At 39.9% G+C, this 19,192-nt stretch overlaps 1 protein-coding gene across 4 annotated transcripts in view; it reads right to left on the reverse strand.

Annotated features, from left to right (window-relative positions):
- Nucleotides 1-17,110, reverse strand: part of PHKA1 (phosphorylase kinase regulatory subunit alpha 1) — a 65,082-nt gene extending 47,972 nt beyond the window's left edge. For 3 of the 4 annotated variants that reach the window (XM_063432250.1, XM_063432249.1, XM_063432248.1), the window contains exons 1-2: nt 16,450-16,553; nt 7,860-8,018 (exon numbers count right to left, since the gene is read on the reverse strand). In XM_063432250.1, the coding sequence (XP_063288320.1) occupies nt 7,860-8,018; nt 16,450-16,527 (237 nt within the window). In that variant the 5' untranslated portion in view covers nt 16,528-16,553. Of the gene's footprint in view, nt 1-7,859; nt 8,019-16,449; nt 16,554-17,037 lie in introns of those variants that run through there. The other variant, XM_063432246.1, reaches the window with a different exon arrangement.
- Between the last annotated feature and the right edge of the window lie 2,082 nt (nt 17,111-19,192).

The following is a 19,192-nucleotide window of genomic DNA, read 5'->3' on the forward strand; positions in this document are numbered from 1 at the left end:
TTACCCATGTTGCCGACTGATTGTTCAATACTTTTATTTCATCTTGAACTTATGTTCTGTCTAATAAATTAAATATTTTTTTACACTTTATTTGAGACATCACAATTTTGCATGGATTTTATTATGAGAAAATACTGCACAGTATAACTTTGTATTGCACTTTAATAGAAATTCTGATTATCACCAATGTGAGATTTTATGAAAAAGTAACACTTATTGTCTAAAAGATAAAGCGCACCTATATTTTAAGTGTTTTGTGAGCTATGGCACTTTTAAGGGTGCTGCTTCTATTCACACTGTAGTGGTATTTTAAAAACACTTTAAAAAAAAAAAATGTTTTAGACTTTTGGTTAGCCCCTTTTTAATTTTATTTTTTTTAAACTTGTTTTTTGGTGTACATAAAAAAAAAAAAAATGTAAAAAAATATGTATGACAAAACCCTTCAATAAAAATGAGATTGTCAAAAAAAATTGAAAAAAATAATTAAGACACTTTTACTGCAATAAAAACACATTTGTATGCGGTGATATCCCAACGATTCCCAACGATTATTTATAGGTTTTATTGTGTATTGGGAAAGTTACACAGTGAAATAAAGAACTTGCCCGTTTCAGTTTTTATACATTGAAATTTGCCAGATTGGTTTGTAGGTCCATGTTGCCTTTGAGACCATGTGGCAGTCCAGGAATGACAATTTCTCCTGTCATGGCATACAATTTACAAAAGTAGACAACCCAGGGTATTCAAAATGAGATATGTCCAGTCTTTTTTAGCTGCCACTAAATCACAAATACTGGCCAAAACTAGTGTTCATGTTTTTTTTTGTCTTGCATTTTTCACACACAAATGCCACTTTCACGGATTATATCTTCATTACACATTTTACAGTTTTAAAACACTCATATTTGTGTCCAGTGATCTCTCACAAGTAAAACAGTAACCCCCACATACAGGCTTTATGGGGTTTGGAAAAGTTACAGGGTCAAATAACTAAGTTTTGCTAATTAAATTCTCTGGAATTTCTGCCTGGTTTGTCAGGCAGGTACCCAAATATCTAATAGAATAATACAATTACCGTATATATAAATACACTTTGAATCATGAGATCCTGGTGTCACCACAATCACGACTTAAAATGGCCGTATTGGCTGCTGTGGGACTGCCTTGATTGTCAGACAGGTCCCTCAATTGCAATCGGTATGAAGGGTAAGTTTCCGGGCCGGGGAAAGGGTCAGATCTTTAGAGTGTGCTATGCCAAGGAGTTAAAGCCCTCCTTTTGTAGGACTGCATAGCACTCCTTAACGTCACGAATGGGTTAAGATATGTATCTATAGAGGCGGAGACTGAGCTGCAAGCTGACAAGACGTGTCCAGCACGAGCTCCTGCTAAATTTTGCAGTTTTGCAGCAATATCTCAAGCCACTAACTTAACTCTGAGGTGCTCTCCAGAAGGGGGACACCCCAACGCATCGGTAGCCACCTGAAGGGAGGCTCAAAATCACCGGGAACCGCAGCAGTACATAGCAGCCTGTAAGAAGCAGAGCTGAGGAAATGTGTCTACAAGCTGAATACAGCAACTCGACACGGCAAATGACACCAGCGGACCCCCCACCCTTTGGACCGGCGGGGGTTACCCAGTCCGCACGGGTGGAACTCACATAACTCTGCACAACCAGGCAACTGAAACAACAAGCACTACTCAATGCAGATCCAAGATGGCGGAAGCGCATCCCAACCCTACACAGGATCAGCAGCAGCATTCGGTGGCCCAACAATGCCCTATCGATCGCATGATACAGCACATAGATGAGCACTTTACATATTTCTGGGCACAATTGGCTGCAAGACTTGCAGAATCATCAACCCAAGACCAGGAGAAGCAGAGCAAGGCGAGAGTGGACTGGGACCCCTCCAGGCGCAACTTACCCACAAGCTTCTAAGTCACCCACCATACGCCTGCCTAGGCTTAAGGCCCGCAGGGCTAAGTCCCTGTAGCATCGACCACGGAGGTGGAAGGTCCACCGCCGCAGGCGGCAACAGACCAACAGGAGCTTCGGCTGGATCCCAATAGGGATAGACTTGGCCTCAGTTGAGAGTATTTGAGTCTGTGGTTATGGGATGCATGCCTTCATGACAGCCTGAGCCTAGAGGGCCACTATCCCCCACCACATATCCCTGGGCATTGGGTGAAACTAGCATCCCCACATGGAGCGACCCGTCAAACCCCCATGTGCCCCCCGAAATCAGCTAGCTTTGACATTCCGTGTTATGCCCTTATCTCTGGCTCTACTTGTCTCCCTACTAATACAGTGATTTGCTATTAACTATGTTCCATCTTAACCTTGTGCAGTACAGATGAATGCTAGCTTGTTTAGGATCCGTGGTCACCTAATACCTGCTATATGTTCAACTAAATGTCTAACTATCGAGCCAATCCACATAGCTAAACGTACTCAGTGCATAGGCTCGGTCTTTAACTATTGTTTGCTAGCCTAGTACAGTTATTTTTGTCGTATCTAATATTATAAAAAAAGTGCACGTTTTATCTACTACCCAATTGTAATATGTGATGCTAAGCCTGAGGAATGCCGTTGGGGTACCTCAAGCATGTCTGTAATCTTATGCACACAAAAAAAAAAAAATTATTAAATAACAAAAAAAAATAAGATATGTATCTATAGAGACAATTTTTTTTATATATATTAATATGGGTTCTGGACAATAGACAAAGCCTAAAGGAAAAGAGGGCAAAAAAATGAAAATATTCAAGAGACTATCACAAAATGCTCTTAATTTCATATTCTGGTCGGGGGTTATATTTGGAGTACGTATACGATTTCCACCAGAGTAATTTTTTAATAGTAGGTAAAGGAATATCTTTCCATGAAGTGGTAGAAGCTGTACTTATTCTAAAAGGAGTGCCCCAAAAAATAGGAAGCATTGAACACTAATCTTACCAGATACTACTGCTGATACCAGTGTGATTTCTCTAGGTCTGAGAAAACCATAAGGCTATGTAAATGTCAGTTGTCATAACCACATATTTGTATGAGTCTCAAGCGGGGTTGTATCGAAAAGATGTAATACAGCGCTAAAGAGAGAGCAGTCAATAGTTAATCGTTTCATAGTAGAAGAACCGTTAACTCTTTGGATTCACTTGGTATGTTGCCACAAAGGCTTTTTTTTATTAGGGAACCAAGTAAGCATGTTGTGTTAGTTTAAGATACAGTTTAACAGTGTTGTGGGATAATTTTAGTCTTAGGTGGGAAAAAGCTATAAATGCCATGATAATGTATTCAACAGTTAGAAATCTCTGTTAAAATTGCAAAATATGCAAAGTGCTCTATCATAATAGAGCCTGGTGTTATCTGAGAGGCCTGCATGTGCACTATTTACTGTTAAGCACAAGACTAGCTAGTCCATTATAAGGTCTTGAAATGTCAGGACTTCTGAGGCTTCTTTCATGGCAATAGGGTGTACTCCGAAGAACTTATGAAATTTAAGACATGATAAGTAGTCAGCTGCCGTATTATGTACCCCTGGGACAGGAATATATACCAGGAAGAATTGCAGATTATCTGGTATCCATGTCAGTCTTCTAATTAGTCTCATAATGGTGAAAGAAGGGGAATGTCCTTTATTAATAACCTTGCAAGCGGTCTAATTATCTTTTTAAAAAAAACTTGACAGTTTAGCCAGACTATAAGTGTCCCCAGGAGTGTGCTGCTGCGACAATAGGGTAAATCTGAAACAGCACAGAAGCCTCATGGGAAACCCAACAGATCAAAATTCTTGAGTGGCCAATAATTGCAGAATTCCGCGATAATAGCCGCAAATCTAGTTGAGGCAACAGCATCTGTCCATACTACTGGAGAACTCTTGGATAATGGTAGAGGAAACATGGCCTCCCTGTTCCAACTAATTGAGAATTTTCTCAAAACCGTAGATCTGCCTTAATGTGGGTATCTTAAGTTATCCTATGGCTGTCATTTGAAAGACTCTGTAAAAGACACAACAGTCTGGATATGACTGTCTCTGTGGAATTGGGTGCATGGCAAAATTTAATGAGCTGCAATGAGACTGAAGTTCTTTATGAGAGCCAGATCCCGCACTTAAACTTTTATCTATTAATTCCAGTATGCTCTGAACTCTTTTCCCAGGGAGGTTAGCTTCCAATGTAATTGAATTTAACAAACTCCAAGAATTTGAATTTTGTACTGGGATCTTCTGTCTTTTCTGCTGACACTGGAACACCTAATTGCTGTTTTGTGGCATTCTGAATGTAATGTGGAGTGTGACCTTTCTGTACAGTGAGGAAGTCATCCAAATGATGAATGACTGCGGGGCATCTGCATAAGTTCAGTAGAAGCCGGTCTCTGTAAAAAGACTGAAAAGCATAGGGCTACTCTTAGAACCATAAGCGAGTATGGTAGCAAAATAAACCCATGAAGGTGCCACCATGAGGGATGAATAGGTATTAGTTTGAAAGCATTAGCGACATCAGTCTCTCAGCCATGTCACTAGAACTGTTGTAAATATGGCTTGAATAGCATTATCAATGATGGAGTACTGTAGTGAAAAACTCATCTGATGGAATGAGAGAATTTAGACCAAGAGAAGAAGAATGAGGAGCCCAGTAGTCGATGTCAATACCAATTATTTGCACGCCATGTGGAAAATTGGAGGAGGGTCCTCAACCGTTATTGACCTATTTTAGTGAAAAAAAGAGTTTCCACTGCTTGTGAGTCTGTGACTGCAGGTTTTTTTCCACTCCAAGGTACCAGTGGGGGAAGAAGCCCAGTGTGAAAACCCAGAAATAAGAAATTGAACAAGGTGAGGTGATGTGTAAGATTTGTTCTCTATAATGTCTTGAGAAGCAATCAGTAAGGACACCAGATTGATGTATTTAACTTCTAGAACATCTTTCCTTAAATTAGGAGAGACCACGTGTGTGCTGGTGCAATCATATTCCTCTAGACTTTAAGCTCATCTGAGCAGTGTCTTCATCTACCCATTGTTCATGTATCATTTTGTAAATGTCTCCTTTATAGTTAAATCTCCCCCGTTCAGAATATTGTAAAGCGCTGCGGAATAGGTTGGCGCTATTTAAATACCAATAATAATAATAATAATATTACTAGCAGAAGAAGAAAACAGACATTACCCAAAGCAGGACGAGGGTTTTTAGAAACAGGGATTGTAATTCGGTATTGGCTGCTTTGAGTCCCTCCAACCTGTGGTTAATGACACTGTTTCAATAGACCATAGAAGACATCATGGCATGCTGTTATTACTAGTTCCTTCTCAGCCACCTTCAAGCAGTGGAGTCTCCGTTTGCGCTATCATGATTCTATAGAGTTCAGCTTTCCTGGCTGTGGCTGGGAAAGATGTTCCTTTGCCTTAGCTCAGCTTTTATACTAGGAACTGTCCAAGATCTGAGAGAGCAACAGATTACAGAATTCTGTCACCTAGCTGGAGAGGCAGTCCTTGCAAAAGTGCTAAGGAGGGACATATCCTCACCCTGCTCTGAAGCTTAAGACATGCTAAGTAGACAATAACCAGACCTTTCAGTCAAGAATTCCCTACAATTAATCTCTGAACTGATCTACCTAGTTCCAAAAGGCAGAATACTCCTAAGGGTGACAGTGAGGCCCTTACTAAGTGCCAATCGGCTTGAATGGCGCTACTGATGTTTAGGGGAGGGGTTGTGCGAGCCACCAGTCATTGTGGCCTCTTGGTGAATTTTACTTGAATCAATAAAAGAGGCCAAGACAGGTGAGTCCTTAACTATGAATTGGACCGAAAGAGCAGATGAGGTGGGATGTTGGTCTTGCAGGACCACTAACTATGGCGGACAAATCAGGAACATTAATTTAATCTAGGGGTACCTACTAATGTCCTAAAAGCCAGTTCAGCTATCCCTACATAATCAGTAAGGAACAACATATAACGTAAAAGTAAAACGTGATATAATGGGATCAGTGAGGGTCACCTACCTAAACTCAAAAAGCCAAGGACCCAATTTTGATTCCCGAGAGACTATGTTGGGTAAGCAGACCTAACATTAATAATGAAAGTGAAAATCAGTGAGAAAGCATAAAATAGGTCCTACTACCAATCTTGACACCATTAACTTAAGGACACAGCTTCAAAAGTAAAAGGCCAGCATGATGGAATTTTTTTGTCATATGTTCTTAGGGGGTTAATGGGATTGATGTGTAAAATAAATGTGCTGATTGTCATTGTAAGGCGAAAAGCCTATCAACCATAACACATGAATTACATAATGGACAACACCTAATATCAGAAAGCAGCATGCAGAGAAATGTGGTGAAATGTGGTTTCTCTGGGAACTTTTGCCCATTCATCCAGTAGAGCAGTTGTGAGGTTAGACACTGATTTTAGACAGAAATCTCCACTTCAGTTCACCCTAAAAAAGGTGATCGATGGGACTGAGGTCAGGCTCTGTGTGGTCCAGTCAAGTTCTTCCACACCAACCTCATGCAACCATGTCTTTATGGCCCTTGTTTCGTGCACTGGGGCACAGTCATGCTGGAATAAAAAAGGGCATTCCTCAAACTGTTCCCACAAAATTGGAAGCATAGCATTGTCATGACATGCTAAAGTGTTAAGGTGTCCCTTCACTGGAGGCAATGAAAAACAGCCCCATACCGTTATCCCTCCTCCATCAAACACAGTTTGCACAATGCAGACAGACAGGTAAAGTTCTCCTAGCATCCGCCAAACCTGGACTTGCCCATCAGACTGCCAAACAGAGAAGTGTGATTCATCACTCCACAGAACACATTTCCACCGCTCCAGAGTCCAATGGTGGTGTGCTTTAGACCACTCAGTCTGACAATTGGCATTGTACTTGGTGATGTGAGGTGTGCATGCAGCTGCTCACAGTCGCACAGTGCTGATAAAAATGTCAGTGGAACTTTGGGACTCTTCAGCTATGGAATCAACAGAGCGTTGGTGACGATTAAGCACCATGCGTCTCATCACTCAGTGACCCCACTCTGTAACTTTACATGGTCTTCCGCTTCCTAGTCGAGTTGCTGATGTTCCTAAATGCTTCCACTTTCCAATAATACGTACAGTTGGAATATCTAGCAGGGAGGAAATGTATTGTAAGGTGGCATCCTATCACAGTACCACGCTTGAATTCACTGAGCTCTTCAAAACGACTCATTTTATTCCACAAATGTTTGTAAATACAGAGTGATTTATTTGATACACCTGTGGCAATGGATCTGATTGAAACAACTGAATTCAATAATTTATATATTTTATTTATTTATTTTCCCTTCTTCCTTGAAATTATACACACATTTAGAAAAAGTTTATGATCAACTTATCATGAGATAGATTATAGAAATACAGTTACTGTATATGACTCCTGAAGCAAATATAGAAAGCGTAGTGATGTACTGGTATGCAATGAAAACTGGCTACATATGATGCAGATACCAATTAAAAGATCAACTCTACAAAAATAATATTTTCCAGCCTTGTTTATGCAGGACTGAGATCTCTAGTTGTAAGGACACACAGATTGCTTGACACAGGAGATATGACATGACCTTTTAACTGCGGTGCTAGTGTGAAACCCTAAACCTTTAAACAGCATCAGCAATATATCAGAGGGGCAGCTAATATTGGTTAGATGTGAATGCTAAAAAAAAAAAAAATCCATGAGACCCGAAGCATGTAAAATAGAGCCCATATCAGTGTGAGAGCACCTGCTGTGCATGTTCCATATAACTACCGGGAAGTTGGTGAGACCAGTTGGCTTTTCTTCACTGAAAAACATTGTTTACATGAAATACACAATAGTTACATTTCCCTCAACAGTACCTGCTCGAGCTCATATGCCTTTGCTTTGTCTTCATCTCGATCAGCATTTTTTCTGTATGCTAGGCCCAGACCCCACACTGCCAGTACCGTGTAGACATTGTCACGGACCCAGGCATCTTTTTCTTCACAACTTGCTGGCAACAGTCCAGTAACTGCATTCTGCAAAGCCATTAAAAGTAGACACATTATAAACAATTTTTTTCAGAGAGAGAAAAAAAAAAATACATAAAAAAAAAAAAAAAAAAAAAAAAAAGAGGACGAGGGAAGGTCAGTCTAAGCGACATAAGTATTTTTCAAAGCAAAAGTACTGTGTGCTTAGAGCAGACTGAAGTCACTCATTTGCCGCCACCAGGGCTGTCAAACAGCCCAGAACACTTGGTTCTGAGCGGTCAGTGTCAATTTAGTTCTTACTGTGCAAGTGATGCCCACACAATAGCAAAGGCTAATTTCTCCTCCACCAAGTGCCAAGCTGCAGACTGTTAACAAGCAGTCAGTGGCTCTGAAATGGTGAATATTGGTCCTGATAAAATTACTTACCCAGACTTCCCTGGTGGACAGAATTTTATGGGACAAAAACACTTGCCACAGACCAGAATAAGACACTCCTGTCAGAAGCATCTTTCTGGTGTGCGAGGGGTCTGCTTATAGATGCAGATAGTCTCACTAAGTAGTAGTCATGTTCAAAAATTAGTTTGGGGTGGTTCATCCAAATCAAATTCCTTTTAATGCACACCATAATGAATCAATCCTTCTAGGATCTGACTGTGGAGTTTTATTTACTGAATTGACGGATTGATTTGTTTGGGTGTGGATTAAAAGGAATTCCATTCGAACAAACCACTCCAAACTAATTTTTCCACAACTTTATTTGAAACTTTGTTTGGTAAACTTGTAGCTTTTCTAGTTTTATATATAATCTACCAGGATGTAATGGTTTAAATCCATTGTAAGAGGTTTAGTCCCTTTGAAAGAAAGGGAACAAAGTTGTTATTAAGAGACAATCTCTCAGTGAAAGGTCTTTCCAGCATTTTACTCTGAACTCTAAAAATCACAATAAGTGTCTAAGTCATGTAGTTCAAGGAACAAAATCAATGATCCATACAGAAGGAAAACCAAACAAGCAGCAATCTGGCCTAGAGCGGTGTAACCGACTCATTTGTGATTTAACACCAGTCCTGAAAGAATATACTACCAGAGCTACTCTGCTAAAGTTCTGCCCTTAGCACAATTTGCAGATTTATTTGTCACGATACTTCCAAACAGGCATTCCAGGCACATTAAAGATTTACATAATCAATGTGATTTTATCCTGGACGGAGAAATGTGAGATACCTCTAACTGCAATTTAACCTCTGCAAGGTACACTGGATACAGGCAACAGTACAATGAAACTAGTGGGAAAATAAAAGTGTCAGGGATGTCAGATTTAAACACTACTGGCACATCTTCTGTGAAACATACAGTGTTCCCAATTCCATAAGGAGCATCGGAAGTGCGACCAACTTTGGGTAAGGAATTAGAAGCTACGTCACAAGCATACAGTGTGTAAAGCAAACCATGCATGTGACAGTCACATACCAGCCCCCAGTATAAGCCGCAGTAAGCAAAGGTGTAAGGGATACTTAAGCACCAAAGCAACTTTAGTTTAATGAAATAGTTTCGATGTGACCATGCATTCTCACTGCACAATTCTCTGCCGTTAAAATAGTAGTAGTTAAAATTCCCTGATTTATTCAGCACTAACCATAGTTACCCAGACTCTCACACCCACATTATATATATATATATATATATATATATATATATATATATATATATATATATATATATATATGTTTGTTTTTTATTATTTTATTTTTTGTTTTTTATTTATTTATTTTTATTTTTATTTTTTGGTGCCAGATATCACAGGACACATTCAGAGATCTTGTAGAGTCCATGCCTTAAAACACATCAGAGCTGTTATGACAGCACGAGGGGGACCTACATGATATTAGGCAGGTGGTTTTAATGCTTTCATCACTGTACAATGCAGGGTACACCAGGACACTTCTGGCACCATAATCACTACAGTGTGCTGTAATGGTTATAATGTTTGTAATTTTTACATAAAAGATGCTGCAGGAAGCTCTAGCAGGCAAAGAGCACAGCTGGAAAGAAAAAAAAAAATCTAAATTAAACATACTGTACAATAAGAGAAGAAAAAAAATCTCTTTCAGGAAAACTGAAGAAGAGCCTGAGCACGTTAAATCCAGGGGTGGTGTGTCTAAGGCCACATAAACAAAGTGATTTAAATCCTAAATGGCAAAAAATTGAGCAGTAAGACTGCAAGGGCATGATCTATACACCAAAACAACTTCATAAAAGGGAAGTGTACGGGCACCATAACAACCTCATCTAAATTGAGTTGTTATGGTGCACAGGGGTCTCTGGCGCTTTCTTAGCTGAAGGTGTTAAACAGTTCTTGAATGCTTCAATACCAAAGGTTGCTTTACAGTGCCGGATCACCATTTCTCCAGCGGCATCAGACTAATTCAATTGACTTTCAAGAAACATGAGTGCCACCAGGTCATGTGTGAGTGTAAAAGGCTGGAGTGGGCTCCTGGCAGCTTTAAGGACCAAGAGCTGAAGAGTGTCAGGAAGAGAACCGGCCGTGATGGACAGCTTCAGGTAAGTATTACTCACTTTCCCCTACAACAGGACACCTAACCGCAAAGTCACCCTCGGGGGCTTGTGCAATATACCCTTGATGCAGAGCCGATTTAAAAACAGAATAAGAGTTGTTTAATAAAATTTGTTTCTAGAAATACCCCCTTTGCCATCCTATTTGTGCATGTGATTTTAACGTGCTGCATATACAGCTTGGACAGACATTTCTCCCTTCCTTTGGACAGAGTCTGGACCCAATCAGTTGATCGCTGCATACATCCTGGTTCACAAATCTGAACTAGACTGTGCACAGGCAGAAAGCAGCTACTGTACAGCAAAGATCCCAGAGAATCCTTGGATCAGTATTCTAATCATCTGCTACCGATTTGCTCTCCCGGCTTTACAACTCCTGCCACCCACCTTTGACTACGGTCTTTCGTCTGTGCTCCTAACCTTGCATCTTTGTCTAGACCAGGGGTAGGCAACCTTCGGCTCTACAGATGTTTTGGACTACATCTCCCATAATGCTTTTACAGCCATATTGCTGGCAAAGCATCAAGGGAGATGTAGTCCACAACATCTGTAGAGCCGAAGGTTGCCTACCCCTGGTCTAGACTGTCTGTTCCTGTATCTGGTTTGACTATCTGTATTCTCATCGAACTTTGCCTATAAAGACCCTATATGCCTTCCTTGGAACCTTTCCTCATCTCCAGGCCTCTCTGTAAGTAGTGTATTGTATATTGCCATAAGGCTTCTGCTCTATAATTCCCATTCCTATCAAGCCAGGCCAGCATTAATAAAATATTGCACAGTTAAAGAATAACATTAGCTCACAAGAATTGTTACTAGGTAATTTGGAAAGAAACACTTACAAATCAAATATACTCCCCACATAACATTTACATGAATAAAGACTATTTCACTACAGCGTCCCTGTACTAGAACTACAATTCAGCAATGTCATGTAGCAAACCACGTCTGTCCGGTAAACCTATCACTGCACCAGCCAGAGCACAAACCCACACATCCCACAGCAGCTATTTTAAGCTGATGTCCTCTTATACACCTCTCCTAATATTAGAAGATATTGAATTACAAAATCCAAACCATTTCACTGCACATTCGCACAAACATAGAAGAAAGATGCAAACTAATACAGTCAATTGTGATCTTTTTATTTTTTATTTAATATTTTTTTAGTGTCCTTCAATAATTACATTCGCTATCCATCGATTCTAAAAAGTTGATTAAAAAACAAAATCTAACAATCTTCAGTGTTTACATACAAAGAAGGATAGAAATATCACATGCATAAGCAAGAATTTGATTTGGATCATTATAATCACAGTATTGGGATACGCAGTCCAAACACTTCTGTTTTTGGAACATTACAAATCACACGATTACAGCTTTTCAACCATGTCCCATACATGTAAGTTATGTTAAATCAACCGAATTTACAAATATTTAACCATGTGTTCCCACTCTACAACCAGTTGAGTGGAAAGAATACAAGAAAAACGTAAAATGTAAAAAAGGTTTTAACTTTATATTTTGAGCTTCAATAGACATTAATGGAAACAATACAGCCATACAATGACTGCAGTAGAAAACAACTCTGGTTGTACGAATGGTTCCTATGAATTTCAAATCAGGAAATCAGCTAAGCTGAAATTTACTTTATTAACACCTGAATTGAAGGAAATAAAATAAGGGTACTGCATTTAGCCCCTTAAGGACACAGGACATGTGTGACATGTCATGATTCCCTTTTATTCCAGAAGTTTTGTCCTTAAGGGGTTAAAGCACCACTAAAGTCACCCAGACCACTTAAACTCAATGAAGTGGTCCTGTAGTTTTCAAGGGACACTGCGTGCACCAATACAACGTTAATGCATTTGATAGGTTTTGGCTTCATTAATATGCTGTACAGTGGGACCTCGGTTTACGAATTTAATGCGTTCTCCGGGACGTTTCTTATTGGGAAAAATTTGTAAACCGAAACGTGGTTTCCCATAGGAATGTATTGAAAACCAATTAATCCGTTCTGGAGGTCAGAAAAAAAGTCAAAATGAGCTGGCATGGAAACCAACCCACAATGCAGAACACACAATAAAAGGCATGCAAACGACGAATCTCAGCTCCCTATCTTTCCACAGCCTGAGAAATGCACCCAAAAAGTCCCCAAACAACTGCAAACAATTTCCAGAATGGCTCCAAAACTCGATGCAAAAGACACTCCAACACCTCCACACTCTACGCCACGTGCTACCCACAGGCTCCAGCATGCAGGGGCAGTGCTATAAACCTCCCAGGTGCAATGCATCCTGGGGAAACTTTATTTGTATTGCGAAAAAAAATTGTAAACCAGGCCATTATTTTCAATGAATTTTCATTTGTGAACCGAAAATTATGTTAACAGAGACCCCACTGTATTTTATTTGCATGCTCAAAACTTTACAGTTTTCGTACATAATAAAATAAATGGTTTGCAGAATGCTGCACCATGAGCCAGCCTCTGTAGCCACACTACCCTCTCTGCCGAAAAAGACTTCCTTATCAAATCTATGCACAAAGCTCAGTCACTGACAGTACTGAATGATCTCAACTACAAATCAACCTGCATTAGAAGAATAGGACGCCCAGTGAACTGGATACATTTGACACAGAAGTCTTACTGGAATGTAGGGGTATGGCTCAAAAGGCAGGTTTATTGGTCAGCATTCTGCCAATCATTTATTTTGCATTGTGCAAAAGCTATGTTGATCATGCGGAATTTTTTTTGTAATATTATATATCAGAATATGTATTATGCCAAAACCACATGACCAAATCACATGAATTAAACTTGTATAGAGGCCCTCTAAGTATTGAAATATATTTCAGAAAGTGTATAGAAAATGTTTACAGAATACACATCCCACAACTAGATATACTTAGGGTTTGAAAAAAGAGGTGGGACTTTTTTTTTTTTGTTACTAAGAGGAGGGATGGACATTATCCAACAATGTCAAAAGTGGTAACAGATTATACTCAATCCCTACACTCCTCCAGCAAGCAAGGATGATCTTCGCGGTCTCAATGTTGAGAATGGATAGGTAAGAGAAGGTACTCAACTTTAAAGGCTTACTCCAAGCACCATGACCACTTAAGTGACTTGAAGTGGTCATGGTGCCTGGAGTCTGTTTGTGCAGCTTTTCGCTTTGAAACTCTGCACATACGTTGTTCAATGCCTATGTTGCCGAAGGTGTAACTCAAGCTCCTGCAGCATCATTGCAGTGTCATAAGCCAGGCTCATTTTTATTCTGTGTAACTTCCATTGCCCAGAATTACATTCACTCAAGGAGAGCATTCAGCAGACACTCTTAGTGAATGAATGACAATAGCAGTGACTTCCACATCTCTGCAGAAGCTTGTAACTGGACTACCAAAGAATCAAGACCAGGGGGGACCAAGGTAAGGAAACCAAGCCAGTGCAGGTAGTAATGATCAGGATGCTTGGAGAAGAAAGTTTATATTTGAGTTATAGAGAGATAATATTTCAACGACAAACTTTCGAGAGTTTTGAAGAGAGGAAAACTCTTGAAAGCTTGTCCTCTTTGAAATATTAAGTAAGTCCAATAAAAAAGGTATCATCGTATACTGCAATACTGTATTTTGGCATCTTGTCTACTGGACTAATACGGCTAATATATATAGTAGATTGGATCAGCAGGATCCAATATACCAGTGTATATATAGTGTTATATATATATATATATATATATATATATTATTTATTTTTAAATACTCCTCCATAAAACTTAACTTAGTGTACCCATGACATCTACTTGAAAATCTCAAATTCACTAACTTTATTTAAAGGGACATATCACTTCGAGACAACTGCTTCATTCAAAAGCTTTTCCTTTGAATGAGACAGTTGCCTCACTCTGCAGGCTGCAAATTCAGGTACATATGATTTTTTGCATGTTTACTCGTTTCTTCTTTCTTATGCTTTCCCCACCCACTTTAGGGGAGGAAGAAGATCTAACCAATCAGTATCCTATCCCTGGGAATGCTGGAAAGGTGCATTGGGCATATCTGACAGTTACACATGTGCACTTGGTAGATCTTTTCACCCGGAAACATCCTGATGGGGGTAAGGAGAGTCAATCTGAGCAATGTGATAATGCAGAGAAGGATCTGGTGTTGGTTTTCTCTCTCCTGCTGCTGGACCATGCCTCAGTGGACTGAAGAAACTCCCTTAGCTACAAGGCATCTAATAATGCAATCTGACAAGTTTATAGCCATTTATTACATACTTTTCAATGTTTTTCCTTTGGTTTGTACATCTGTTTAAAACTGTTTTATTGCTGGTTAAAAACAAAAATATTGTCAAACAATGCATGCCCCTTTAATTGGGAAATATACAACAATGCAGGTCTGAACAGGTTTCAGCTCTGCTTTATGAAACCAGCCACATGCCCAACCTAAATAAAAGATTTAAAAAAAATATATGACTGCCAGAGCGCCAAGTTTGGCATGAACCATGGACAACAAAAAGACCTGCTTTGATTCTATAATCTATAAGTTGTAACATGTGTAACACTCCAAGACACCTTTGTCGAATATTAAAGCTCATTTATTTTCAAAGCTCTCCAGATTGGAATCCATCTATAAAAGTGATTCCCCTTCTAAATAAACTTATGATCAAAGCTGAGGGGACTCAATAAAATAAAATAAAAATTACTTTAATGCCATACATGATTTATGCACAACGGTTCAACAGTTCACTCATTGAAAACTACTGGAGGCCAGGTACCTGGGACAAACTTCAGATTTGGGATAGAAATGTATGTATAACCTGAAAAATATATTATTATACATTCATGTTTGATTAATGTGTAAATAAACCAGAGAACACAAGAATTCTAACTCCTCACCTATAATCCCGTAGCTGGTAGAAAAGCATTGTGTACAGTGCCAAGGGCGTGAATTAAAAAGAAAGAAAGCCAACAACAGAATTAAGCCAGGACTACAGGTTAATTACTTGTTCAGCTGAACTTATGAGCAAGTTATGAAGCATCAGATTTCAATGCATACATACATATGATAGAAACATTTAAATACATAAAGAGAATCACCACAGTAAAGGAGGAGACTATATTTAAAAGAAGAAAAACTACCACAACAAGAGGACATGGTCTTAAATTAGAGGGTCAAAGGTTTAAAAATAATATCAGAAAGTATTACTTTACTAAGAGGGTAGTGGACGCATGGAATAGCCTTCCAGCTGAACTGGTAGAGGTTAACACATTGAGGGAGTCTAAGCATGCGTGGGATAGGCATAAGGCTATCCTAGACTTAAGATAATGCCAGGGACTAATTAATGTATTTAGAAAATTGGGCAGACCAGATGGGCACAATGGTTCTTATACTATTGTCACTTTTCCAGGTTATTTATTGTATCTCAGTAGATGGGTGAATTGAAACATAGAAAACATAGAATGTGAGGACATTCTATGTTTCAATTCACCCATATACTGAGATACAATAAATACCCTGGAAAAGTGACAATAGTAACATTTTAGAATCCAGGTAAATCATCATAATTAGATGCAATATGTTCCACAATGCTGTACAAGGATAAAACATTCAAATTGTAACAAAGCAAGTTTAGACAAAAGTGCTTACTTTTGTGTCGGACTAAAGTATGGTTAGTCCAGACATAATGTAACAAATATACTGCACCATTCCACTAAGAATTCAGAACACTTATTTATAAAAATAAAACCTGTTTCTCAGTACTATGCAATAAAGTAAATGAAATGCTAAATGAATGTCAAATTTAGATACTGAGGAACAAAAGAGATCATAAGGTCTCCCAAGGAAAATCAAAATACTTACGCTAATCCTAGTTTAAGTATGAAAACTATCAACAATTTGAACATGCACTGACCTGATGACAGAGGATGGTTTGCTGCACAAGTTTGGCATATCTATCCAGGCGGACACCAGAATTGCTCCGGCTCCTCATTATACACAGTGAACTGGTCTTAAATCCTATAAATAAAGCAATTCCATTAGGCAAATATCTATCAGTATATAGTTTAAACTTCACATCCCCTAACATATATTTTTTGCCTTATATACCAAGTGTGCCAATCTTACCACTACAATTATGCCATTAGTCAGTAATGAAGAATTAAATTTACAGCCTCATTACTCTCTACAAAACTAATAAAGCGGGCTCTTTGCAAACTATTAAATAGCAAATTACCTATAAACATGGTCCAACAACATCCCTCTGTTTTTACACTACCCCTCCCCCCAGCCCATTCATTTCCTAAACAACCCCCATTGTATACAACTCCCAGTAAACTCTTACATTAGAGTGTGAAAACTTTGAAAAGAAAATAATAAATAAAATATTATTTAACCTCTGGAAGTCCTCACTGTGAATGTATCCTCTATATTATCCCTAATTACCCCCCAGTGCTGTATCTCTGCTGACCCTCACGTAGTAATGGCTAATAACACAATATACCACCAGCTGTGAGCCTGTACTTCCTCCCGGGTATCCCTGCACCCTCTGCTCTCTCCTGCTCTCGCACACTGAAGGCACTTCACACGCCTGAACGACCTGATTGGCTGCTCTGAAAGAAAGTGGGCGTGGCTCGCACATAAAGGCGTGAAGAGTCGAACGCAGGAAGATACTCCGCTACGTTTGATTGGTTGGACAAATCACTGGTGGGCGGGAATGTGCGTGAACACGCCTATGGCTGGCAAATCAGTAGGAAGCTCTAAGGCTATTCCCGTGTTGGTTGGCAAACACGAGGCATTGAAATCGAGGCTAAGGAGAAAAGTAGCATTTTATGTTTATGGTCTGCTATGCAGCAGCCATTTATTAGTACAAGGTGTATGATTGAGACACCTCGTTCCTGAGCTGCTCACGTTCTGTAGGTCTCGTTACTGGGGTCACATAAAGTGCTCTGTTTATTCAAACATGGCGCCAATGTAAACATGAGCTCAGCCATCAAGCTGCAGTTAACCCCCTGGTGACTGATACACATGTGTTAGCCTGAAGCCACCTTTGGCACTTTTGCTATGAGTTTACTCCGTTATTTCACAGTTTTTCAATAAGTGCCCCTATATCAGTCCTGACTTAGTGGAAAAGCCTCATGGGATGTCAATCAATTTTTAGGACATAAAATGGGAATTCTGGACTGACAACACATGGAGAGAATTATTGTAGTAAAATTACATATTTGCCCAATTTTGTAATCTGGGTTTATATATATTACTTTATATTTAATATTTTTATTGTAACATATCTGGGTTATACATAGAGGTATCAGCTTAGTACGTTACATTTTTAAGTGCATACATATGTGGTAGGAAAGGTGTTGGACACTTATACAGAAAGACAAGATGCATGATACGACATTATTCCTGCCTAGTTTTTTATAATCTGGAAAAAAATTTGCACATTATGGTGCGGACTGTGGAGAATAATCAGGTTAACTCGCATTAAGTGGGACGGAATGAGAGTCCCGAGAGAGTGGAATATACCCTGCAAAAATGATCACTATGGAGCGATGTGGTGGAGTTAGAACTTAAAGATCAAAAATTAAAAATATAGCAGTCTCTCCATGCAATAAAATAGAGTATGGGTGGTCTTAGGGCCATCTTTAGCGTTTGCATTAAAAGTGGATAGGTGTACTTTCCCGCTGGTTTACGGTTGCAAGCGTCTAGTGTCCTTAAGTGGTCCTGGTGTCGTGGCTCGCTTCTGCCTGGGGTAAAACGGCTGGATATTGGCAACATCCCAAGGTGATGGGGTATGTTCCATTGAGGTAGGTGGGGTATGTCTCTGTACATTCTCCAATGCTGGCAGGTTCAGAGCTTTGAGAAAGCGTCCCGCTTCTGAAGCTTGTGCGAGGTAAAATCTCTTTGCGCCGTGTTGTACTGACAGCTTTCGTCCTGGTCCCCAGCGGTATCTGACTCCATTTTCTCGCAATAACTTTGTGACCGCTTGCACAGATTGCCTCCATATCATGGTGGGTCTGGAGATATCATTGAAAAAGGAGAGGCTTGCGCCTTCGAAGTGGAAGGTAGGTGACTCTCGGCTGCTCGCCTGTAGGAGCTGTTTGCTCTGAAGTAGCTGGAAGCTCAGGAGCAGGTCTCGTGGCGCTTCGGCTGGGGCCTTAGGAGACTTAGGAATCCTGTAGTAGTGGTCGAGTTGTATAGTTTTTGCCCTGGATGGTGAGAGCATTGCGCTGAATAGCCTTCTGAGGTAATGTGGGACCTCAGTGTCTATTATGTCCTCAGGAACTCCGCGGAGCCTTAGGTTGCGCTGCCGCTTAGAGTCCTCCAGCACGGCTATTTTTTCTTCCATGGTGAGGGTGACCTGTTTGAGTCTGTCTATATCAGCAGACATATTGCTTTGTAGGTCTCTGGTGATGCACCCCTCGTCCTCCAGTGACTGCAGTCTGGTGGTTATAGCCCCCATATCTTGGCGTACAAGTGCGATGTCGGCCGAGAAGTAGGCCTTCATTTCAGCCAGCATGTTCTTAATGTCAGCTTTGCTGGCTGGCATGTTCTCCATGTGCTGTGTAAGGCTGGTGCCTCTGTGTACTGGGGTCAGCTCTGTGTTGGCTGTTCTCTGGCCGAGTATGCCACTTTCAGAGTGTGCTGATAGACTC

The sequence above is a fragment of the Pelobates fuscus genome, chromosome 9, assembly GCF_036172605.1.
Source record: "Pelobates fuscus isolate aPelFus1 chromosome 9, aPelFus1.pri, whole genome shotgun sequence".
NCBI lineage: Eukaryota > Metazoa > Chordata > Amphibia > Anura > Pelobatidae > Pelobates > Pelobates fuscus.